At 37.2% G+C, this 26,127-nt stretch overlaps 1 protein-coding gene across 1 annotated transcript; it reads right to left on the reverse strand.

Annotated features, from left to right (window-relative positions):
* Nucleotides 1–19,324: 19,324 nt before the first annotated feature.
* On the reverse strand, nucleotides 19,325–20,445 carry LOC131154035 (sulfated surface glycoprotein 185-like). The gene has a single exon (XM_058106501.1). The coding sequence runs from the start codon at nucleotides 20,029–20,031 to the stop codon at nucleotides 19,600–19,602; it is 432 nt and encodes a 143-aa protein (XP_057962484.1). The 5' UTR covers nucleotides 20,032–20,445; the 3' UTR covers nucleotides 19,325–19,599.
* Between the last annotated feature and the right edge of the window lie 5,682 nt (nucleotides 20,446–26,127).

Genomic DNA, 26,127 nt, shown 5'->3' on the forward strand with positions numbered 1-26,127 from the left:
CCGGGAATCAAAACCGACACCTGTTCGTATTTTATACATAACTTTTCCGTCCGAGCTCCAATTGAGACGATTCAAATTTCTGGAGAAAGAGGAAAGGATCATATACAACTTTCATGTTTTTAGTTTTATGAGATACAAGCTCCAAAAGAGTCCGATTTGCGATGAACAGAGGATGAAAAAAATGAAAAAATATAGCAATTCGGGTTTCCTATTTGGGTCTAGGGTTTCCCCCCTTATCCTATTTAACCCTTCTCTTTCTCTTCCTGCATAGGCAGCCCCCATGGCTCCCCATTCTCCTCTTCTCCTTCTTCTTCTCCTTCTTCTTCTTCTTTTTCTTTAGTTTGTTTTATTTGTTCTTTTCAATTCTGCTTTGCTCTCTTTCTCTTTTCTCTATTCTCTATTCTCCTTCCCTTTATCCCTCTCTCTCTTGCTCAGACCTCTTTTACTCATTGTTACCGCAGCATAAAAAGCTCTTGCTGCACTTTGTTGCTTTCTCCGGCGGCCGCCAACAGCACCAACAGATCCGTGAGCCACTCTCCCGCTGTTCCTTGCTCCATGCCACAGCCGCGAACCAACCCACACACAGCACCCTGCTGCCATGGCCTAAAGCTTTCATGGCTTTTCTTTTTCTCTTTCTCTCATCTTTTCTTTCTTTTTATATAATTTTTGGTTAGTTGAATAAGTGTTAAATGTTATCTTGAAGATTATTAAAAGTTTTGAATTTGAATATTGTGTTAGTTGGATAATTGTTAAGTATTAATTTTTTATTGGGTTATTTGAAATTTTGAATTGCGAATGTTTTTAATTTTTGGTTCTTTTTGAAGCTCAGCTTAATTAGGGTCAGATTTATCAAAGTTTGCATTTTTATTGTGTTTCGATAGCATTTAAATTTAGGTTTTTGTTTGTGTTTTTTTTATTTTGGTTCGAGTTCTTGATTTTTGTTAAAGTTTCGATTTTTAATGTGTGTGTGTGTGATTGAGTTTCCATTATGTGCTTTAATTCCATGATTGATGTTACCATTTTTAATTAGTGCGTGTTTCGATGTTTCCTTAGGTAGATTAGAGTTTCCATTCTTGCATGTTTTAGTTCCATGTTTTAGGTTTCCGGTTTTTATTAACGCGTGTCTTAATGTTTCTTTAAGTAGACGTAGGGTTTCTATTCTTGTTTTCTTTTATTTGGTGCATGTTAGTTTAGAGTTTTAAATTACGTGTCATTTAATTCATCAAAAGTGAAATTGAACAATCTTGAAAAACCCTGAATCTGAACCGAGTTCAGTGCATTTTTGTTTTCGATTGGACGAACGTAAAATCTGAGATTAAACGCATTCCCTGAGGAGACGATCTAGCCCTTGGGCTTAATATTACACGATAGAACTCCTATACTTGGGATAGCTTTCGAGCTGCTCATTTTTCGAGTGAGTCAAAAGATCTGTGAGCTTTCTCTAAAATAGCCTTTCTGATCTCAGTATTGGCAGGAACGCATAATCTGGAACGGAACCGCAAAGCCTCATCATCTGCAATACTGAATTTCTCCCCCTGACCACTCTATACTCTATCTATCACTTCTGCTAACTTTGGGTCTTCCTTCTGGGCAGTTTTAATCCTCTTCTACAGAATAGGCTACACCACTAAACTGGCAATGTGACCCTGAGAACCACTTTCAACTAATTCGATGTCGAGTCTCTCCAGATCCATCATGATCGGATACTGGATCTCCATAGCCGCCAACATTGATTCCCTAGACTTCCTGCTCCACGCATCAGCTACCACGTTTGCTTTCCTTGGGTGATAACTGATGGTACAATCAAAATCCTTAATTAGCTCCAACCACATTCTCTGCCTCATATTTAGTTCCTTTTGAGTAAAAAAGCACTTCAAACTTTTATGGTTGGAGAAGATCTCACACCGCTTGCCATACAGATAATGCCTCCAAATCTTCAAGACGTGTACTACTGTAGCCAATTCAAGATCATGTGTAGGGTAGTTCTTTTCATATTCTTTCAACTTCCTGGATGCATATGCCACCACCCTATCATGCTGCATCAATACACAGCCAAGTCCCTTCAAGGACGCATCACTGTAAATGACATAAGCCTCACCTTCTGACGGGATGACTAATACTGGTGCTGTGACAAGCCTTTGCTTCAACTCTTGAAAACTATGCTCACAACTGTCGTCCCATTCAAATATGACATTCTTTTAGTCAGTCGTGTTGAAGGCCTTGACAAACTTGAGAATCCCTCAACAAAATGGCGGTAATACCCAGCTAGCCCCAAGAAACTCCTGATCTCCTGGACATTCCTCAGTCTAGCCCAATTCACTACGATCTTAACCTTACTAGGATCCATAGAAATACCGTCTCTAGAAACAACATGCCCTAAAACATAACCTTCTCAAGACAGAATTCACATTTACTGAACTTGGCACACAACTTCTTTTCCCGAAGCGTTTACAAAACCTGCCTTAAGTATGTCTCATGCTTCTCATAGCTCCTCGAATAGACGACTACATCATCAATAAAAACAACAACAAACTGGTCTAGGTATTGGTGGAAGACTCTGTTCATCAAGTCCATAAATACTGCATGAGCATTCGTCAAACCAAACGGCATAACAAGAAACTCGTAATGACCATACCTAGTCCTGAAGGCTATCTTCGAGACGTCTTCTGCTTTCACTTTCACTTGATGATAGCCAGATCTGAGGTCAATCTTTAGATACACCTGTGTACCCTAGAGCTAGTCAAACAAATTGTCGATACGGGGTAGAAGATGCTTGTTCTTAATTGTCACTTTATTAATCTCCCTATAGTTTATACACATCCTTATAGACCCGTCTTTCATCTTCACAAATAAAACTGGAGCTCCCCATTGAGATACACTAGGTCGTATGAAGCCCTTATCAAGTAGATCTTGCAACTGATTCTTCAATTCTGCCAACTCCACTAGCACCATCTAGTAAGGTACTTTAGAAATCGGCGCTATGCTTGGAAGTAGATCAATAGGGAAATCTACCTCACAATCGGGTGGTAAGGCTAGTAACTCATCTGAGAAAACATATGTAAAATTCCTTTACTACAGGTGTGCTAACAAGTTTCAATTCATTCTCTGACATCTCCTTCAAAATAGCCACAAACCCTTGACAACCACTCAGTAATAGTCTCCTAGCCTGGATAGCTGAAACTACCTGAGGCGGGGATTGCACCCGCAATCCTATAAACCTAAATTCCACTTTCCTCAGAGGTCTAAATATCACTTCTCGTGCTTGGCAATCTATATTGGAAAAATTAGCTACTAGCCAATCCATGCAAAATATAACATCAAAACCATGCATGTCTAGAACTATCAGATCAGCAAACAAAATTTCCCTTTGAATATCAACTGAACAATCTCGGAGTACCTTACTACGTCTCACTACAGATCCAGTCGGTGTAGACACTAACACTTCAACGTCTAATGGTTGTGTTTCAGCCCCACATAATTTAACACACCTCAAAGACACGAATGAGTGTGTAGCTTTTAAATCAAACAATGCAATAACTTTAAAAGAAAGCATAATAACCATACCTGTCACCACGTCACTTGCTGTCTCAGCCTCACCCGACGTTAGAGTAAATACCCTGGCTGGAGCCATATTCCTCTGCTGGCCCCCACGTGGTGCCTGGTAACCTTCCTAGTATGGTCCGGGAGCTGGAACTGCATTTGGTGGGGTAGGGCAGTCTCACACCATGTGCTTCAGTCTACCACAGCGATAGAAGACCACACCACCAGCTCGACACTCTCCTCAGTGCCTCCTACCACAAGTCTAGCAGACTGGAGGACCCTGCACTCCCTGAACCTCGCATCCCCCAGTCTCCTGTCTTCGCCCTCTGCCATGATTTCCTCTCCTCCACTGACCCGGTCTATGACCTTGTTGATAACCTGTGGATGCATATCTCTTCCTCTGTTCCTGCTCCTTTGCATCGAGACACTCACCAATCTTTGCCAAGGCTACCCTGTCAACTAGCTCAGTAAAATCCTGGATCTGCAACACCACCACTTGCTTGAATATACTCTGCCTCAAGCCTCTCTCAAACTGCCTCAGCTTCTTTACTTCATCAGGAACAATATACGGGGTGAAATGAGAGAGCTCGATGAAACGTGCCGCATACTACTGGACAGATAACTGTCCCTATTTTAGACTCAAGAACTCTTCTACTTTAGCCTCCCTGACAGTAGCTGGAAAATATCTATCGTAGAACAATTCTTTAAACCGATCCCATGTCATGGCTATCAGAGTCGCCCTCTACTGCTCCAATAGTCTCATCGTAGTCCACCATCTCTCGGCCTCTCCCATCAGTCTATAGGTGGCAAAGAGGACCCTCTATTTCTCAGTACACTGCAACACCGCCAAAACTTTCTCGATTTCTTGCATCCAGTTCTCAGCGGCTACAGGATCAACTCCCCCTGAGAATGCCGGAGGATTCATCTTCGTGAACTTCTCGATAGTGCATCCATAGCCAACTGACGGACCACCCTGTTCTCGCTATCTCAGCCATAACCTGCTGAGCCACGCTACGTAATATTGCATCAGAGTCAGTCCCAGCTGCACCTGATGGCCCTGCTCCATCACTGCCACTCGCATGGGCACTACTTCCTCCTACATCCATCCTAAAAAATAAAAATTGCAACTCAATAATCCTATCCTTATAATTTACCTGCTTAACTTAGCCTCTTATCTCAATACTCTCAACTTATTTCTATTCCCCAGTCCTACATTCTAGGAACACAACTTGACAATAGCTTACTATAGTTTTCCTGAAATCGTCATCCCAGGAAAAACACAGAAACTACCATGGAAGTCCTGTTGCCAGGCTGTAGAACAAAACCTCAAATCATTTCCTATACCCTGGTATTGTTTCCGTTGCATTCTAAAATCTATAGAACCTAGCAACCTAGGCTCTGATACCAAACTATGGCGACCTGCTTAATTTCCTCATTTTTTTAATATAATTAAATCAATATCACAAAACTCAGCAGATCATAATCCACTTGGACCCGTGGGTACAAGGGATACATCAGAAACACAATGCGGAAGCCTAAGGAGCAGGAAACATACAATCATACACATCTTATTATACCATATATCACAATACCAGAGTTACTACAATCACTGTATACATATATATATATATATATACACACACAATCCACAACCCAAAAGATATCTAGGGCCATCCCACAAAATACATCCGACCCTATCAAAACACTTACCCTTCTAGAAGGGCAGACCAACCATACTAGATCAGTGGGGTTTTACCCGCTTTCCTATTAGGGGCTCCTAAAATATTTATGAAATTTGGGGTGAGACACCTCTCAGTAAGGGAAATAAACTAATACTAGTGTGTGGCAACATGAGTATTTCGTATTATACATATACCATACAGAACATATTCAGTAAACTGTTATGTCAAATCTGGAAAAACATATATATCATCAAAACATGGTAGACCATACTGCATTTTCATAAACATATATCATCTCATATAACAATAATAATAATAATAATAATAATAATAATAATAATAATAATAATAATAATAATAATAATAAAACATTTCTGGTAGGTTAGCTGGCTGTTATCATGTATTACCCCCACATGACTGGGTTGTGTGGCCAGAAGGCGGGACCTGACAATGGTTGGCCAATCACTGTCAAGTCAAAAGTACAGTCTGTAAGTCTGATGGGTCTGCCAGACCTGGTCCATACACCAGGGGCGCTCACACACTTCTTAAAAACCACATCGACCATCCAATCTCACACCACTTCGTACAGCGGCGTTAACACAAATATCATGATGATGATGACTATGGATACATAGCAACGATATCGTGCAAGTACTACCCTAGACCAAGCCAACTAGGTTCTGATATCATATAACATATACTGAAACTGTGATACATGGATATCTCATATCATTAATTATCAAATCAATCATATCATTTTGCATATATACGTATATTATGAAAATCATCGGCCCGTATGCCGATATTTCACAGTTTACCATAGCTCGGCATGTATGCTGGTAAATCATATCTATAGCACAGCCTGTACGCTGGCAAATCATTTCCATAGCTCGGCCCGTACGCTGGCAAATCATACACAAAGCACAGCCCGCATGCTGACAAATCATTTCCATGGCTCGACTTGTACGCCAGCAAATCATAGACATAGCTCGGCCCGTACGCCGGCAAACATATATAAAAATCTAGGCCCATACGCCAATTTTTCATTATAAAAATCCGGATCATAATCACATTCCCAGAAAACAGTATTTCATAACAATTTCTACTTATGCCACACTAAACAAGTTTTTTATATATTTAACATACCATCATTTTTAGCAGTATTTTTCAAATATAAATCATATATAAATATATTTATTTCCCTAAAATCAAATGCTATAATATTATACATACTTTCCATAAAAATATTAGCTTAGTTTATCCCCTTACCTAAGTCTTGAAAAGCCCCTAAATCAAACACTCCTGCACCCGCAAGGTTCCCCTTTCAACACCCTGAAAACAACATTCCCTAGAACTAAAGTTCAGTATTTTTACGCGTACAATACTTTCTACAACTGTCAAAGAGGCAAATACTGAGTAGAAAGCCTTACCCTGGATTTGGGATGGTTTCCACCTCAGCTCCACCGACGATCTGCTCTGGCAGATTTGTTGAGAACTTTCCTAGGAGGGTTGTGGTCGCTTCAAATCCTCGAATCGGTGGAAATATGGCCCGAAATCGAAGAGAGAAGGGGTAAGAACCGAAGGATGAGAGAAAGAGAGAGAGGTTATGCGTAGGAAATGAGTTGAAAAATCACATTTAACCCTATTTATCCTGCGGGATTCGTCGACGAGCCACGTCACCTCGTCAACGAGTCCTATAGAAAGTTTGTCGATGAACTTCAACCCTCGTCGATGAATTTCAGGCTTCCAAAAATCATCTCTCGATATCTTCTCATCGACAAGACAAGACTTCGTTGACGAGATCCTGAAGAACCCTCGTCGATGAAACCCCTGTGTTCGTCGACGAGGCCTGGAAAATTTCTCGGGATAATCCCATCCAAAATGCAATGTCGTCGACTGCCTTCTTCTATTCCTGTTTCCATTTCCCTTTCTTTTTATTATTTAAATACCATTATTCTTCGGGTCGTTAGACAGGTACTTGTACATAAAGGCTAAGATTGGATCGAGTAGATGTCAAGAAGGAAAGATCAAATGGACACGTACTCGGAAGGACCCATGCACAATCGAAAGCTTAATTGTAGAATTATTTGTAATAAGGGTTGTGTGTGTGGTAGGAACTTTTTTGTAACTCTTACATTTTGTTTCTACATGATCACATGCATACTAGGATACATGAGTTTATAGGATTGCACTAAAAGTCACAAACTCAATTCATAGTTTTGAAAGTTAAAATCAAAGAGTTTGTTAAAAAAAAAAAAATCCTAAACTCAAATGTGGTTTTCAAAGGGACAAGTTTTCATCATCTTGGTTTTATAAACATTTTCATACTTGGTCCCGATCTTTTCAAAGCATGGCTTATGTCTTAAGGTTCAAAGAAAGTCGAGTATATTTTTATAAAAAGACATACTGAGCATATACGATATCAAACGAGCTTTCAAATATGTTTTCATAAATCAAGATATCTTATATTTAAAGAAAAACTCTTTTGGACAAATAGTAAACTATATTAGAAATTTTAATTGGCTGTTGTGAGTACAAAATGATGAAATATACTATTAGATTGTGATCATTAGTTGGTTATGGATACTGGCATGTTGTGAATACTGACAGGTGATGAATATTGATTGATAGTAAATACTGTTGTTGAGATTATTGCGTGACAAATATTGTCATGTGTGTATATGAGTTAATTTGAGTGGTTATTCATGTGTATCACAATATAACGTTGGCAGACTTGAGGAGTTCGTTATATTGCCTAGATGTAATCACGATATACGTTGGCAGGCCTAAGGAGTTTGTATATTGTCATTATATATTGGGGTAGAGCATTGATAGGATTGAGAAGGTTGTTTTACTGATATACTACAGGTAAGTCATGGGGATTGGTACTGGAGGTTAGTGGTGCTTGTGTGGGCCACGATATATATATATTTTGTGAGATGTTTGTCTTGTGTGGACTAGTCTTGTGTGGACCATGTGTTGATGTTTGTCTTGTGTGGGCCAGTCCTGTGTGGACCATGCGTTGATGTTTGCCCTGTGTGGACCAGTTTTGTGTGGACCATGTGTTGATGTTTGTCCTGTGTGGACCATGCATTGATGTTTGTTTTGTGTGGACCAGTATGTTTTGTATGAATGAGAGTCCTGTGTGGATAGTATGTTCATGTATAATGTGATCATATAAGATGAATGATAAAATAATTTAACTATATGTATATATATGGCAAGGTAAAACTTTCTGCCAAGAGCTTGCTGAGAAAGGCGAGTGTCTTAGTATTTTCAGTTTGATGCCAAAGCAGAGGGAAGCTATTTGTATGAGCAGGTAACCTTCCCTATTCTTGGAGACTTTATCTATATACATAGCCCGAGGGCTTACTGAGTAAGGTGAGTTCCTTGATACTGGTATTAGAGCAGAGGGAAGCTACTTGTGTGACTCCCCGATTTTTCATACCATTTTTTCCACACATATTAGCATACATAACATATCGACCACGTCACCACCTTGATACCATTTAAGCATGACCCGGCCTGGGGTGGGTACCGGATAAAATGGTCATACCAGCATTCCCATCAGCGGAAGTCATAAAAAATATATATACATCATAGTGAATACACGTACCAAAATGTCAACTAACCAGAAGTTTATACATCAACTTACATCCCAAAATAAAAATACTCTAGGGGAATCATTCATCCCTAGTTTACACACTCACCCTGTATGTCAGGGTACCAGCTCCACTCTATCTAGGAGCTCTATCACTAGCTCGATCTCAGTTTCTTGAAATATTTAAATGATTGGGTGAGACACATCTTAGTAAGACGAAATAAATTATTTACAGCATGTGGCAATATGAGATTCATTGTTTCATAGCATATAACATTTCAGTGATAGTATACTCTGAGAAAATAATTATTTCCATAATCATAATCATATAGATATACAATACAAGCTTTCATGAGCTTTTACTTCCATTTCCAAAATCATTCATTCATAATCCAAGTTTACCTGCGAAATTCCTGAGAATAGGGAAACTTACCTGCCCATACAAGTTGCTTCCCTCTGCCCTGAAATCATTTGTAGCCTAGTCTGATTAACCCAGGTTCAACTATAACTGATACTTATCAGAGCGCTCACCTTACTCAGTAAGCCCTTGGGCGGTGTGTCTTACTTTGCTTTAATTTTTTATTTACTCACACAATTTCATTTCTCATTTTCGTTTCATTTCCATTTCCATTTCTAGCACATGAGTATCCTTGGTAACCCATACACCCATGTCTGTAACTCATGACTGCCCCGAGGATCTTTCTCCATGCTATGCTTCCCCTTATGGCCAGGGTTGTGTGGCCTGAAGGCTAAATCTAACCATGGTTAGCTAATCTGGTTAGATCAAATAATACCATATACCTGTCTGTAGTAACGAATGACCTGCCTCATACCTAGTCCATAATCTAGGGGGAAATATACAACCCTTCTCTGGTCCATTTGTACTGGCTCGCCATATAATCCACGAGTCCGTGTGATTGCACTTTTCATTCGCTAGCATTGGTAGCATGCTCGATATCATAACCCATCACTAGGGTTTACATATCCATTCCATCAGGGTTTTCTTTTCCCCTATTCCACTTTTCTTATATCAGCATTTCCAAATTCAATATTCATTGTAGTTGTTAGTTGGAATGTTCACATTTCAATATTCCTAGTAAATTCACAATTGTCTATCGAAAAATTCTTAGTATTTCAGTACCAATTTCCTTTCATAACAGTATGCATATATATATAAGAAAATATATTACATATCACATGTTTCATCATTTCCAGTATGTGCATATCAATATTTCATATTTACCTCATTTCATAAAACCCTTTCCATATTTCACATAATTCCACATTTCTCTATATACACAAATATCAGTATTTCATACTTTCACTGTTTTCATAAAAATCATTTCCATACATCCTTTTATCCCATTTCATTATTATCCAGAAATCGTAATTAGAATTTCATCATTTTTGTATGATCATATGCCACACAAATTTCATTTATTAATCATATCATAATAATTTCAGGGAAAATACAATAATTCATTTCACATATAATTCACCCTGTATTTCACAAAAATACTTGTTATAATTTATTCCCCTTACCTGACTTACTGAGATGCTCACAATAACACCCAATTTTGACAATCCTCAGTGTTCCCAACTCAAAAGCCTAACAATCATATGTTTACCAAATCAATCAACTCATTTCCCACAACATTCAACAAAACCCTAAAATATTTTTCATAAAACACTTCCTAGGTCCCTAATAATACAAATAAATCATTAAACTCCAAAATACTCAACTTACCCTAGTTTTGGGATGCTACCCTAAAATTCCAAACTAAAATTCTGCTCTAGCAAAGTCGTAGAGAATTCTCCCACGAGCACCGTGCTGGTTCCAGATCATCAAACCAGCCAAAAATAGGGCAGAAACCCTAGAGAGAAGGTAGAACTGCCATTTCTAGAGAGATAAAGAGAGACAAACAAATTTTCTCTCACAAAATCCCAGCTCTCGGCTATTTATAGGTAGCTGTCCATGTGGCCTCGTCGACGAGCCACGTCACCTCATCGATAAGCCCAAGAAAAGAGTTTGTCGATGAAGGTTACAAGTTTGTCGATGAGCCTAAAGGTCTTGAAATCACCCCTCTCGGTAACATCTCGTCAACAAGACCCATGTCATCATTGACGAGTTTAAGAAGACAGTTTGTCGACGAGCACAGAGCTCTCATCGACGAAGCCCTGAAGATTCCTTTTTTGAATTTATTTTCTTTTTTTCTTCTTATCCTTTCTTTCCCTCCCTCTTTTCCTTTATCAGTACATAAATTAAATTTTCTGGGTCTCTACATTCTCCCCTCCTTATAAAATTTCGTCCTCAAAATTTACTATCTATAATATATACCATCCACTGAAGGAAAATTAGCTACTAATTTTATTACTTACCCTCACTTATGGAGGAGGAATATCGTGGTTACAAAGAGGTTCTGGGAGATTACAACCATTGAAATAAAATTCTCCCCAAAACCATTAAAATCTAAACACTTCCTAACCTATATTATATAATTTAAATTACATACTTTAACCTTGATTCACGCCAAATAGGTACAGATATCTCTGGCGCATATGCTCTAATTCCTAAGAAGCTTCCTCTACTGCATGGTTATGCCACAGAACTTTTACCAACGGTATATTTTCATATGCAACACTTGTTCTTTCCAATCCAAAATTTGCACTAACATTTCCTCATAAGAGAAAGCATCACTGAGCTCCAGTGCCTCATATCTGATCACATGGGAGGGATCAAGGATGTATTTATTTAACATAGAGAAGTGAAATATGTCATGAATTCTTTACAAAATCGGTGGTATGCCAACCTGTAGAAAACTGGACCTACTCTTCCAAGGATCTTGAATGGTCCAATATACCTAGGGCTCAGTTTACCTTTCTTCCCGAATCTCATAATACCTTTCAACTGTGCCACTTTTAAGAACACATGATCCCCTATGTTAAACTCCAACTCTCGCTGATGAGTATCAGCGCAACTCTTCTGCCGGTTCTGTGCTGCACTAATTCTATCTCTAATGAGTCTAACTTTTTCCTGAGTCTGCTGTATCAGCTTTGGCCCCAATATCCGTCTCTCCCCAATCTTATCCAAGTACAATGGGAACCAGCATTTCCTACTATACAATGCCTCAAATGGTGCCATCCCTATGCTGGTCTGATAATTGTTATTATACGCAAACTCGACTAAAGGTATAAAGCGCAACCAACTGCCTCAAAGTCCAGCACGCATGCACGTCGCATATATTCTAATATATGTATCATCCTCTTCGCCTGTCCATCTGTCTGAGAATGAAATGCAGTGCTGAATGACAACTGAGAACCCATGGCCTCTTGCAAACTCCTCCAGAAATAGGATGTGAACCGTGAGTTTCGGTTTGAAACTATGGACACGGGCACACCATGCATTCTCACTATCTCTTGAATATATAAATATGCCAACCAGTTTAAGGAGTGGTAACTCTAATAGGCAGAAAATAGGCAGTCTTCATAAGTCAATCCACTACTACCCAAATGGCATCCTGTCTGTAAAGCACCGGTGGTTACCCAGTGACAAAATTCATTGCTATATGTTCCCACTTCCACTCAGGAATATACAACGGCTGTAATAACCCCGCCGGTCTCTGATGCTCAACTTTCACCTGCTGGCATGTCAAACATTGTGCTACAAATTTCGTAATCTCTTTTTTCATTCTGCTCCACCAAAACGAATCTCGAACATACCCATACATTTTAGTGCTACCAGGATGTACTGTATACAAGGATCGGTGTGCTTCCTCCAAAATCTCTTTCTTAATCTCAGGATCGGCAGGTACACATAACCTGGTACGGAACCTCAAGGCCTCATCATCTAAGATACTGAAATCTTCATCCCGATCATCCTGTACTTTCTCTATCAGCTCTACCTGTTCTGCATCACTCGTCTGTGCTGCTTTAATTCTTTTTTGTAGAGTCAGTTGCAACACCAGATTGGCAATAAATGCCTGATGATCACCCTCTACGAGTTCTATTCCCATTCTTTCTAGATCCATCTGAATCGAATGTTGGATCTCCAGTGCAGATATTGATGCACCCACGAATTTTCAGCTCTAGGAATCAACCACCACATTCGCTTTCCCCAAGTGGTAACTAATGGTGCAATCGTAATCCTTTATCAGCTCTAACCATCTCCTCTGCCTCATGTTCAACTCTTTCTACTTGAAAAAAGTATTTCAAACTTTTGTGGTCAGTAAAAATTTCACACCTACTGTAACAACCTGCTTAATTTTCACTTTTTTTTCCTTTTCCTTCAAAATAATACAAAATCTGTATAATAATTCCAACAGATCATAATCAACCTGAAATCGTGGGTACTAGGGATATAACTGAAATACAAACGGAAGTCTAAGCAGCAGGAAACACAAAAATGATAATAACTCATAACACCATATACAATACCATCCATCATAATACCAGAGTTACTACATCCATTATATACACATCCCAAAAATAAAGACCTAGGGACATTTCCCAGAAAATCCAACCGTCCCCACCAAAACATACCCTTCAGAGAGGGCAGATCAATAGTACTATATCAGCGGAGTTTTACCCGCTCTTCTATCAGGGGCTCCTGAAATGTTTATGAAATTTTGGGCTGAGACACATCTTAGCAAGGGAAATAAACTAATACTAGTGTGTGGCAACATAAGCATTTTTGTGATATATATATATATATAATCATTTACATAAACATAACCAGTAAAACTGTATATCTCATTTATGGGAAAAACATGTATAATCAAAGCATGGCAAAACATACAGGATTCTCATAGCATAATTCATCTCCTATAAATATAATACGAAAACAACTCTAGTAGGTTAGCTGACTGTTGTCATGTATTACCCCTACATGACTGTGTTGTGTGGCCCGAAGGTGGGACTTGACAATGGTTGGCTGACCATTACCAAGTCAAAAGTACAGTCTGTAAGTCCGATGGGTCTGCCAGACCTGGTCCGTACACTAGAGGTGCTCATACTTCTTAAAACATCGACCATCCAACCTCACGCTATTCTGTACAGTAGTGTTAACACAAATATCATGATGAATCATGAACACATAGCAGCGGTACCGTGCAAGTGCTAACGTAGACCAAGCCAACCAGGTTTTGATACCATATAACATATAATCAAATTGTGATACATGGATATTTCATACTAATATTTGCCAAATTAATTATCACATCATTTTGCATATTTATATACAACATGAAAATCATCGGCCCGTACGGCAACATTTCATATTTTACCATAGCTCGGCCCATACGCCGGCACATCATATCCATAGCTCGGCCCGTACGCCGAAACATCATATCCATAGCTCGGCCCGTACGCTGGAAAATCATATCCATAGCATGACTCGTACACTGGCAAATCATATGCATAGCACGGCCCATATCACCAAATCATATCCATAGCACGACCCATATGCTGGCAAATCATATACATAACACGACCCGTACGCCGGCATATCATATAAAATTCTCGGCTCATACGCCAATTTTTCATTATAAAAATCCATATCTTTATCATATTCCCAAAAAATAGTATTTCATTATAAATTCTACTTATGCCACACGAAATAGGTTTTTCGTATATTTAACATACCATAATTTTCAGCAGTATTTCCCAATATAAAACATATATATATTTATTTATTTATTTATTTTCCTGAAATCAGATGCTGTAATAACATACATATATTTCCATAAAATAATTAGCTTAGTTTATCCCCTTACCTAATTCCTGAAAAAACCTCCTAAGAAAACAGTCCTGCACCCACAGGGTTTCCTGTTCAATACCCTAAAAATGACATTTTTCATAACTAAACTTTAGTATTTCTACACGTACTACACTTTCTACAACTGTCAAGAAGTCAAATATTGAGTAGAAAGCCTTACCTTGAATTTAGGATGGATTTCGAACTAGTCCCACCAACGATCTACTCCGGCAGATATGTAGAGAACTTCCCCAGGAGTGTCGTGGTGGTTTTGGATCATTGATCCGGTGAAGAACGGACCCAGAAAACTAGAGAGAAGTGAGGGGAACCGAAGAGAGTGTGAGAGAGAGATTCTACGACCAAATTAAGATGAAATATCGCGTTAATTACTATTTATACACTGGCCTTCGTCAACAAGCCACGTCACCTCGTCGACAAAGTCATGAAGACAACTTGTTGACAAACTCTCCCCTCGTCGACGAAATTTGGAATCACCCAAAACCCCTCTTGGTATTTTCTCGTCGACGAAGAGCACCCTCGTCGACGAGCCCAATATGTTGTGTCAGTGTTTGTTGACGAAGACCTGTTTACCCCCTTTTTAATTTCCTTTTCTCCCTTCCTTTTATTATCAAAATATTATAATTCCTTTGGGTCACTACATTCTCTCCTCCTTATAAAATTTCTTCCTCAAAATTTACTATTCACGTAACTCATCATCCTTTACAAGAAAAGGGATCTACTTATGTTATTACTTACCCTCACTTATGGTAGAGGAATACCGTGGTTACATTCCGAGTCCTGGGAGATTACATAAACAAAATAAAATTCTCCCAAAACTAAAAGGCTACTTACTAACTAAACTTTACATGTACCTTCAAAAGAAAAATATTACCTATTTACTTATCAAATCTCTTAGAATAAATGCGGATACTTCTATTCTATCTGCTTCTCAGACTCCTAAGAAGCCTCTTCCACTACATGATTCCTCCACAAAACTTTTACCAAAGGAATTTTCTTATTACGTAACTTCTGCACTTTCCTATCCAGAATCTGTACTCGTACCTCTTTATACACCAATGAATCGCTGAGCTCTAATTCACGATAACTGATAATATGAGAAGGGTTGGTCTGGGATGTACTTCCTCAACGTGGAATACATCGTGAATTCTGGATAACACAGGTGGCAAAGTTAGCCTGTAGGCCATCGTCCCTACTTTCTCTAGAATCTCAAACGGACTGATAAACTTAGGACTAAGTTTACCCTTCTTCCTGAACCTTATAACCCCTTTCAACGGAGCTATCTTTAAAAATACATGATTGCTAATTTCAAATTCTAAATTCCTGCGGCGATTATCAGCATAACTTTTCTATCAGCTCTGAGTTGCGCTAATCCTTTCTCTGATGAGTTAAACTTTATCACACGCTTGTTGTACTAGCTCAGGCCCCACAACTCGCCGCTCACCCATCTCATCCCAAAACAAAGGAGAACGACATCTCCTACCATACAGTGCTTCAAACAGTGCCATACCGATGCTGGTCTGATAACTGTTATTATACGCAAATTCCACCAGTGGTATGAACTGAGTCCAACTACCCCCAAAATCTAATACACAAGCTTGGAGCATATCTTCTAATATTTGTATCGTCCTCTCAGTCTGTCCATCTGACTGAGGATGGAATGTCATGCTAAACGATAACTGAGACCCTAGAGCTTCCTACAAGCTCCTCTAGAAACGTGACGTAAAACGCAGGTCACGATCTAACACAATCGATACTAGCACCCCATGAGAACGAACCATCTCTTGAATGTAGATCTATGCTAAATGGTTGAGGGAATAACTGATCTTGATAGGTCAAAAGTGGGCGGTCTTAGTTAATCAGTCTACTATCACCCAAATCGCATTCTAGCCATGTAACGCCATCGACAGTCCTGACATGAAGTCCATGGATATATGATCCCATTCCCACTTTGGGATAAATAACGGCTGCAACTGACCTGTCGGCCTCTGGTGCTCAGCTTTTACCTATTGGCACGTCAAACACTGCGCTACATACTCGGTGATTAAAATCGTTACTAAAAGGCGAGTATTAGTGAAAGTTTGGTGTTCGTCACTAATAGTGACATATTAGTGATGATTATTAAAATCGTTACTAATACTTTGGCATTTGTAACGATTTTGAGCCAATGACATGTAGATTTTATAATGACGGAATTAGCCTTTTAGTGACAGCATAAAACCGTCACTAAAAGTGAAGTATTTGTGACAATTGCTAAATTCGTCACTAATAAGTATTAGTCTCTGTAGATCTAGCGACTAATTTCAAACCGTCACTAATAGTCATCAAACCGTCACTAATACTAATTAGTGATGGTTTTTATTTTTATTTTTAGTGACTATTTGAAACCATCACTAATAATCTTATTTTTTGTAGTGGAGATTGTGGTTATCTCAGGACGGTTATGTGGAGAAGGTGTTTGAGAGGTTTAGTATGACTTATGCAAAATCGGTAAGTACACCTTTAGCGAATAACTTTAATTTGTCTACTGCTCAATGCCCAAGGACGGATAATGATATCTCAGACATGTCAAAGACCCCCTATGCTAGTGCTGTGGGGTGTTTAATGTATGTTATGGTATGTACAAGACTAGACTTGACACATGCAATTGATGTGGTAAGTAAGTATCTTTCAAATATGGGTAGACAACATTGGGATGCCGTAAAATTGATTTTTAGGTACTTACGAGGTACTTCTCTCTATGACATCATGTTCGGCAAGCAATAGAGTAATCCACCAGTTGTGGGATTTGTTGATGCTGATTATGCAGTGGATCTTTATGGTAGGAGGTCTACAACAGGGTATGTATTCACCCTTACGGGAGGATCTATATGTTGGAGGTCCATGGTACAATCTTTGATAACATTATCAACAACTGAGTCAAAGTATATGGTAGTCTTCGAAGCTACTAAGAAAGCATTGTGGCTTACTGGTTTAGTAAAGGAGCTGGGTATATAATAAGGTGGAGTTCAACTGCATTGTGATAGTTAGGGTAATGTTGAAACAATATAATGTCATCACCATTTGGCTCCTCTTAACATGGGGATTCATCTTCAACCTTCAAATTGGCCAGAAGCCTACAGAAAGAATATTATTAGAACTATGGTCAGCCATCACTAATGACCATGGCGATGCCCAAAATTTCTGGATTTTTGGGATATTTATCCCTTCTAAATCTATAAATCAGCTCTTCTAATCCTATTCGAGTCCTCTGGAACCTCAAAATCTTGCCATGCACACTCAAAACACCTTCTCTCTCTCTCTCTCTCTCTCTCTCTAGCATTTCTCTGCCTTTTTGGATAGTTTTCAACCTTCTTTGGTCTAGAATATACTGACTCAACCAACTATTTGGTTTGCTTAAGAACACATAAAAATAGTCAATGACCCAAACATGATAAAGGTAAGGCCTTTTGATGTAAATATTTCCTAAAAATTAAACCTTTAACATGCTATAATGCGGAAAATTTGAATCTTCAATTTTCTTGCAAAGAACACCATGAAAGCAACAATCTTGACAAAAACAAAAGGGATTATTGCAATTTGAACATTTATGCATATGCTCAATAAATCTTATGCCTATTTTCTTCAATTTCTTTTTTATTAATCACTTGTTTTCTCAATTGTCATACCTATCGATCCTAACATGCGTGAAAATATAAAATGTTCGTGAGAACAAAGTCTCCATTTATAAAGTACAAAACAAATGTTAGAATAACCAAAAACTAATAAAAAAAATTCAAATTAATTGAATTCATGAACTAATATAGTCTAAAAATATGACCTTATATTTAGGAGAAGTTTTAAATTTGAATTTATATAAATTTAAATAAAATATACTATAAAATGCTATTAATTTTTATCAAAATTTAAATAAAAAAAAAAACTCAAAATTCGACAAACTTTTATGTTCCAAAGTTTAAGCATTAGTTCTTGAGCGAGATGAAGTTTCATAATGACAATTTGAGCAGGGGAAGAAGCTATACCCACTCTTTGAACCGAGATAAGACCCATTAACTAATTGGATGGCTCAGCGTCCTAATCTAAACGCACAAGAGACGCATAAAGATGAGAAGAAATTTCTGGACACACCTTTCTCCACCAAATGGTGGACCATTTGAAAGCTAACTATTTTATTAAGACAGCGGCCCCGGCGAATACACCAGCTGGTGCATTATCTCCACTTCTCAAACCACTTGTCATTTTCTAAAACTTATCCTTACTTGAAATTGATTTTTTTAAATTAAAAAAAAATTAATCTTGTATATGAGAACCTGAAATCTGGATCTAAAAAATTTGGGAGATTTTAAATAAAAAATAATATTAATTTATATTGGCCTAATATTCAATATGCACGAATATAATAAAAAAAAATTAATTAATTTTTATATTTTCACATATTCATCATATAATTTTTTATTTAATTTTATTTTTAACTCGTTTCATTTCATAATAACAAACAAGTTATAATTTTTTATTGGTATATAAAAGTTCAAATTTAAAAATACAAATTAGAATTTTTAATGTCACTAGTAGGTTATGGTGAAATTTATTATCCACTATTCATCAAATGTCAAATTAATTCACACATAAATATACCTTACAATTGGTGACCTGTAAAGATTATCCTTCTTAAATTTTGTCCAACTAATACCAAGAATTCTAAAAGGAATACATCAATCAATCCAATAGAGATAGTCAACCGCTTGAATTTGTGATCCATCTTCAATTTTCATATAAAGCCTTACATACAAAACAACCATGAAATGGACGATTGTTATTGAAATTATGAAGCACTGAAATTGCTAATTAAAGTAAGTGAGTACCAATAAGCAGAATCATTAAAAACTTTTGCATAAAATTGAAAATCCTCCCGTCCATGGAAATCTTTCTAACTCGGTCCAACTTCAATTCTTGAGCTGACCAAATCCGCGCACTTCCCTTCCTTCAAATCTCAAATTACCAAAAACTCACCAAAGCGCCACCAAACCCACCAACCCCAACCCAACCAACGCCGGCAACCCGGCAGCGAAGCTCTGGCCGCCAACCGAATTCAGGGGCAAGATGGGATACAAGTTCCCCGGCGGACCCGGCGGTATGAATATATCAGGCACCACCGGAGACGGCGGGGTTAGGGCGGCAGGCGGTGGCGGGCATTCCGGGCCGACTGGCGGCTTCTTGGGAGTCGGCGGAGGAGGGGACGGGGACGGCGGCGGCGGCGGCGGCGGCAGCGGGGGTGACGGCGGCGGCGGGCTCTGGGTACACGGGAGGCACTTCACGCCGTTGACGGGTGCTGTCGGCGTTGGGTTCTCGTCGAGCTTCCGCGGAGCGGAGACGGCGGCTACGGCGAAGAACACGAGCAGTAGCGTAGGGAGATCTAAACGGTGGATCGTTATGTTCATCTTTGACGATGGGGGGGAATAGAAATCCGATCAGGGAGGTGTAAATTCTGGGTTTCCGATCACATAAAAATGATTTTTGCAGCGGCTGATCTGATCTGATCTGGTCGAGATGGAACGCGGACGAGGAAGAAGAAGCAGAATGGGATTGAGAGTTGCGTAAAGCAACGGGTAAGGTGCGTGGGAAATGGGAAATGATGTAGAAAGTTTAAAAGGTGAATTTTTGTGCTTTGTTTTTGTAAGAGGTTTTCAGCACTGAGGGATGTGGCAAAATGGAGTGATTGAGACGTGCTTTTATGTATGCTGGTAGTCTTGCTTTAGAAGGAAGTCATCTCGTAATATTTAAATTACCTTTTGGAAAACGACGTAGTTCTGAGACACTTCAATTAATCGCACATATTGATGATATCACATATAATATTTTGGGCGGTTTGGATTGTCTGAGAGCATCGTAGGGATGCCATTTTTTGGCTGGGTTTTCGGGGGGGGATCCTGACCGTCCGTCTGAGGATTTGCATGTAAATTAAATCTTCGCTGCTTTAGTTGATAATTAATTGATGATCGCAGGGCATATTATGAAGAGATCAATTATGGATCTTTCAAAAATGACGACAAAAACTTCCGTGTGAAAGAGGAAGTGGGACAGCACATCCCATTCCTATGACGATGAGGGGAAGAAATTTCCACTTTCTAGTTTCTACGAAACTTCAACGTCGCCATTTGGTCTACCACGTGTTATGCACATGCTCCTTTGAGTGACGCATCACTGCCGACCCCCCATTTCCATCAACATGTTCAATGTAATTTGCTTAATTTGTCTTTTATTTTCAATTATATGCATATTTAAAAATGTGGAAAATAAAAATAAAAAATAGTTAATTTTATATAAATTCTTATATTTAGTTTTGTGCCTACCTAGGGAGTTTTACTATTATAATATTTTATTGACCTTATTTCTAATTATTTTAACAAAATATTCATTTTTGGTGAATTAATTTTTTGAGTCTCATAGAGAATTTTTTATTTTGTGTCATTCAATGTAAGTAGAGAGAAATATTAATTTAATAAAGAATATATATATATATATATATTATTAATTTAAGGAAGGTAAGCTATTTTTCAATAATTATTTTTATTGTCAATAATTATATATTGGCATTGTTTATGCCACATGCAAGATAGCCAGTACACGCTCCTCTTTTCTACTTCGTCTATTTAAGGGAAGTCAATTATCACGAATCCTTTGCTCCTTCTTGAATCATCAAGCATGTTCCATTGCTTAATTTGGATTTTGACCTTCACTTTAAAATATATTTTTATGAGATTTTCCTTTTAAAAAATAAAATATAAATATAATGTAGATAGAAAATTTTCAATTTTTTTTAAAACTAGCATTTAGCTTTCAGTAACATACTTATAAATTTAAAAGTCCAAATTTTTTTTTAACAAATTATTTTATTTCATTAATATCCTTAATATTATAGAACTATTTCAAAATTATCTACGCATTGATTATGTTTCTAAAATAAACTTCTCCATTTTAGTCATTGGAAATATTTTTTTTTAAAAAAAGTAAAGTGCTCAACATCAATGTTTTTTTTAAAAATTTTTTTATAGAAGTTTTTTTAAACTAGAAGTCAAAATATTTTTACAGCATATTACTGAATGGAGGGGTCAAAATACTTAATTGTTCCTTTTTATTTTTTACATTTTTATCATAATTTTTATAAATAAATTTTTAATAAATATACTTTCATTAATGCACTATTTAGAGGAATGATTTTTGTTAGTCTTATTGGTTACACTATCATGATTTATGTGTTTTGATGCTATTAATCTACTTCTTGTTCTTGGTGCATTCCATTTTTGCAAATTATGTTTAGTATAGGTTCAAGAGACAAATACTTGAAATATTGGTCAAAAGGCAAATATTGGACCGAGTTGATGATTGAGGAAGGAAAGAGCAAAAGGTCACATGTTCGGATGGACTCAAGTACAACCAAAGGAAGCTCAGTGTAAAATCTTTGTAATGGGTGTGTGTTTGAGGTAGTTTATTTTATAACTCTTGCGAACGATTTTTGAGTAAGAGTTGAGCGAATGCATGCATACTGAGATACATGAGTTTATATGATTTCACTAAAGTCACAAACTCAACATACATGGTTTTCAAAGTTAGATTAAAGAGTTTGTCAAAAGAATCTTAAACTCAAAGTTGTTTTCCAAAGGGATAAGTTTTAAAATATTTTGGTATTTTGAACATCTTCATACTTAGTCTCGTTTTATCAACAAGAGTCTTATGTCCTAAAGGTTCAAAGAAAGTCAAGTATATTTTCAATAAAGGCTATACAAGTATATAAGATATCAAAATGGTTTTTCAAATGTGTTTTCATTAACAAGATATCTTATACTCAAGAGAAAACCCATTTGGACAAGTATTAAATTATATTAGACTTAATATATTTCATATTCTTTTTTCCAACAATGTTTTAAGTGTTTAAAAGACTTTTTGGTTGGTTCTAAAACCTAAGTTATGCATCTATCAAATTTCCTAAATGCCCTTTGGTATTTGGGGCATAACCTTTACTAGAAGAGTCCAAAAAGCACGTTCTTGGTGTTCTTGGAAAGTTAAGAAAAAATCTTAGAACTTTTATGTTGATGACTTTTTTTGATTTAGGGCACTAGTCGACTAGAGCAGAGGACTAGTCGATCAGTGATAGCCAGTAGCTAAAACATATCTTTCTGCTAGTGACTAGACAACTAGTGCAGGAGACTGGTTGACTAGTGGTCCCGTGAACAATGCAATAAAAGTTACAAAACAATTAGTTTTTTTTTTTTTTTTTGGGTAATTGCTCCTAACGGTCCAATAACGGTTAGTTGGATGTTTTGGCTATAAATAAAAGTCCATAGACTTGTTTACAATGGTTCTTGATCATTTTAATGAAATATATTTTTGAATACCAAAATCTAAGCACTTAGCGTAGCACTTTGCATCTTTGTCTTTCATTCACAAGTGCTCAATCTCTCTTGTTCTCCAATATTTTGTGAATCATTACTTGAGATATAAAGTATGAGGTTTGGTTTGTAATTTATATCAGCTCATTTGTGGAGCATCTTTTGTATTTCCATCATTTTGTAAAAAGGTTCTTTGTGAACCATTGTTGGTGAAGGTTCTTTGTGAATCAAAAGCTCTTTGTGAGCAGGTTGGGATTTGTTCCTGAGTGTAGGGATTTGTTCCCGAGTTATAAAGCTTGCTCCGCTGGTGAAGGAGTATTGATAGTGGATTCCTTGTCTTGGTGCTAAGGCGTGAACGTAGGTTTGGTGTCGAACCACGTTAACTACTGGTGTTAAGCTTTTCTCTCCCTACTCTTTATTTTATTTGTTTTGTGCATGATTTATATTTTGTATATTGTGATTTAATTGCTTGAATCTTGTCAAGAGTTTTATTTTGTTGACAAAATTTTAAATACATGAAAAAGAGTCCATTCACCCCACTCTTGGACTATATACTCCTGGTTGGGACATTTAACAAGTGGTATTAGAACAAGGCACTTGCATTTTTCGGAGTAAAATCCAAAGCGTAAACGATCGAAATGGCGTATTCAGTAAACACCTCCACTTCCATTGGACAATCCATTTTTACACCACCATTGCTTGAAGGTACAAACTACCACGCATGGAAAAATCAAATGGCCATCTTCATTCAATCTTACGACTTGGATTTGTGAGAGATCATCTCCAAGGAAGACTTCTCAATCACAAAGAAAAATGAGGATATTCCAAAGGATTTATTGAAACAATCACCTAGCGAAAAAAGGTTAGTTGAACTAAAATTTAAAGTAAAGCATATTATTTTTTGTAGTTTAAATGATGATGTGCATAGTTTTATTTGCGAATGTCAAAATGCAAAAGAAATGTGAGATGTACTTGAAAACATCTATGGAAACACATCACAAAATGAACAATCAAGAATATGCATGCTAGTTAGAGAATATGAGATGTTTAAATTAAATGAAGATGAAAAAATTTCATCCATGCTTACTCAGTTCACATACCTCATAAAAAATTTAAAGGCACATGGTAGAGTTTATTCATTAGACGATTATATTTAAAAAATTATCCAATCTTTACCCAAGTCATCAATGACCATTGAAGAAGCAAGAAATCTAGAAAAACCTAAGATAGAAAATGGTCTTGCCTTAGATACACTTTGTGCTAATCACCAACGAATATATGAGGATGATATTGCATTCTTCACATGAAAACTTAAGAAAATATTAAGCAAAAGAATGCAAAAAAAAAAAAAGAAAAAAAAAAGAAAAAAGAAAAAGAAGAGTTATGCATTGAATGCCATTTTTGCAATAACTCTAGGCATGATATGATAAATTCCCCCCTAAATCAAAATAAAGAAAATTTTCTAAATAGGGATCATAATGCCATGAATGGTGCTACTTGGGATCGAATCGATGGATTAGCCACTGGTGACGAAAATGAGAAAGAAACACATTTCTGCTTCATAGCCAATGAACTAGAAGAAAATAGTTCGGATAATGATGAATATATTCCTTCATATGATGAAGTAGTAAACAGTTGTGCAAAACTATTTGAAGAATTACTTTTGGTAAAAGGGAAGAGCAAAAATGTTGGGAAAGAGCTTACCTTATCAAAACAAAGGGAATCCTCATTGAAGGAAGAAAATGATTTCTTAAAAGGGAAAATGAGAAGCTTTGTGAAAATTCTCAAAAAGAGCATGGGATTTTAGAAATAAAAATAAAAAATTTGGAGGAAAAATTGTCAAAATACAAAGGTAAGGAACCTTGTCTTTGTTCCTCCTTGAAAGATGAAAATTGCTCTTTGAAAAATGAAAATAAGGATGTTGGAATTGGTGTATTCCCAATAAGGGGGGTGAATTGGATATTTAGAAGTTTTCTTTCCTTGGTCGACTAACCAGCAACAATATTTCACAAACCTAGGATCAATCTAGAACATATATGAAATAAGCCGATAAATAGAATTGTAATTAATTTGTTCCAAGTAAATCAAATAAGCATGCACATTATAGTAAAGCGAATAAAGTAAAGATGACACTAGATGTGTTATCGAGGTTCGGAAAATGTGCTTACGTCTCCGCCTTGGCTCGCAAGCCCGAGGATTACCACTAATACTCACTTAACGGGTGGAGCGACACCAAATACAACACCAGCTCAAATTACCAGGGCTGACCTTAACCTTTATAACCAATCCTTACGGGCTGGATTAACACCCTTTAGGCAACGCCTGGAATACAACAAATAATGAAATACAAATTTTGTGTACAATAAGCGTGCTTCTCTAATAAGCAGATTTGTATCAATATAACCAATGCACTTCAATACGATAGGATTTATAAGCTTGGTGAAGATAATATTACAACTCTCAAGATAATGCAAATATTGCAATCAAAGTGTGAGAGTGTATATGTAGGGATCTTTGAATGAGAATGACAATATCAATGACAACATGCAATATCAAAGATCTTGAAACACACAATCAAAATCTTGAAAATGATTTTCAAAAGTCAAGCACCCGAGATGTTTTGAAAACAACTTGTCAAAAAATATTTTCTTCAAAATACAAGACAAGCTCTTGAGTCTTACAATAAGAGTGCAAAGAATCACAAACTTATGAAGGTTTCCCCACAAAATAAATTTATGGATTAAATCACAGGGGGAAAACTTTTGGCTTACTCTCACTAAAATCACAAAATCAATCAGCACAAATGAGAGTGTAAGCTTATAGTGGCAGTGTAGGTTATCTCAAAATAATCTCACCAAGGTTGTTTTTGCAAAGGAATGAGAATGGGGGGAGTATGTAAGCTTGAATGTAAAAGTAGGGCTGAAGGAGTTTCAGAGGATATTTTTGATAATCAAAGTCTTAATCAGTCCCTAATTTTTGCAAATGAACGTATATATAGCCTTTGATAAAAATATACCCATTGGGACACAAAGGGAATTATTAAAAATGTTTAATCAATTTTTAACCTCAATTTCCCTTAATTACCTACGGTAAAAATGTGGCAACCCGAGAGTTTTGGTCGCCCTATCCTTAGGGCCAGTTGCCCAA

This window comes from Malania oleifera, chromosome 4 (assembly GCF_029873635.1).
Source record: "Malania oleifera isolate guangnan ecotype guangnan chromosome 4, ASM2987363v1, whole genome shotgun sequence".
NCBI lineage: Eukaryota > Viridiplantae > Streptophyta > Magnoliopsida > Santalales > Ximeniaceae > Malania > Malania oleifera.

Excerpts from the sequence above, each read along its gene's own strand:
- LOC131154035 (XM_058106501.1), bottom strand. The coding sequence starts at position 20,031 with ATGAACATAACGATCCACCGTTTAGATCTCCCTACGCTACTGCTCGTG.